Source organism: Seriola lalandi, unplaced genomic scaffold (assembly GCF_002814215.2).
Source record: "Seriola lalandi dorsalis isolate HSWRI2012SDOR001 ecotype SW California unplaced genomic scaffold, Sedor1 jcf7180002044185, whole genome shotgun sequence".
Classification (NCBI taxonomy): domain Eukaryota; kingdom Metazoa; phylum Chordata; class Actinopteri; order Carangiformes; family Carangidae; genus Seriola; species Seriola lalandi.
The window spans coordinates 7-827 of NW_019514753.1; the positions used below are offsets into that span (position 1 = coordinate 7).

Below are 821 nucleotides of genomic sequence, written 5' to 3' on the forward strand. Positions count from 1 at the left end.
TAACACTAGTAATACTACTAGTAATACTTGTAGTAATACTAGTAATACTAGTAATCCTAGTAATACTTGTAGTAACACTAGTAATACTACTAGTAATACTTGTAGTAATACTAGTAATACTAGTAATACTAGTAATACTAGTAATACTAGTAATACTTGTAGTAACACTAGTAATACTACTAGTAATACTTGTAGTAATACTAGTAATACTAGTAATCCTAGTAATACTTGTAGTAACACTAGTAGTACTAGCAGCAGTGTCACCTTCATCGGGGTCGATGGCCTGGATGCGGGTCAGCAGGGCCTTGGTGGCCGTGTCCTCGTAGACGCTGGCGGTGTACTGGGACAGGGTGAAGATGGGGGGGTTGTCATTCACGTCGGTCACAGTGAGTCGAACCTCAGCGTGGCACCACCTCCCGCCGCCATCAGTTGCCTGGGCAACTAGACGGTAGCCGGGCGTCACCTCATGGTCCAGAATCACAGACGACTTCACCTCACCTGGACAGGAAAGAGACATGAGAGATGGAGTGAGAGAGGAGGTCTGTGCGATCAGCTGGAGGTCATGTGACTCCACAGTGGACGGATCAGTACCAGTATCCGGGTCCATGCTGAAGTCCTGGGATCCAGAACCGTGTAAGGAAAACTGGATCCACGCGCTGACGCCCACATCTGCATCTGTAGCGCCAACCCTCAGCAGCACACTGTTGACTGGGAGGTCCTCTGGGATGGAGGCAGTGTACACCGCCTGCACACACACACACACACACACACACACACACACACACCCTTTGTTAACGTCACTGTTGTTGCAGCTTCCCTTT

The 821-nt window shown here is 48.2% G+C and overlaps 1 protein-coding gene across 1 annotated transcript; it reads right to left on the bottom strand.

The window, feature by feature from the left end:
- Positions 1-264: 264 nt before the first annotated feature.
- On the bottom strand, positions 265-745 carry LOC111648622 (cadherin-12-like; the record flags this gene model as incomplete). Its single annotated transcript, XM_023398410.1, has 2 exons — positions 265-498; positions 592-745. Coding segments are annotated over 2 exons (388 nt in total), but the record flags the coding sequence as incomplete, so codon positions are not given.
- Between the last annotated feature and the right edge of the window lie 76 nt (positions 746-821).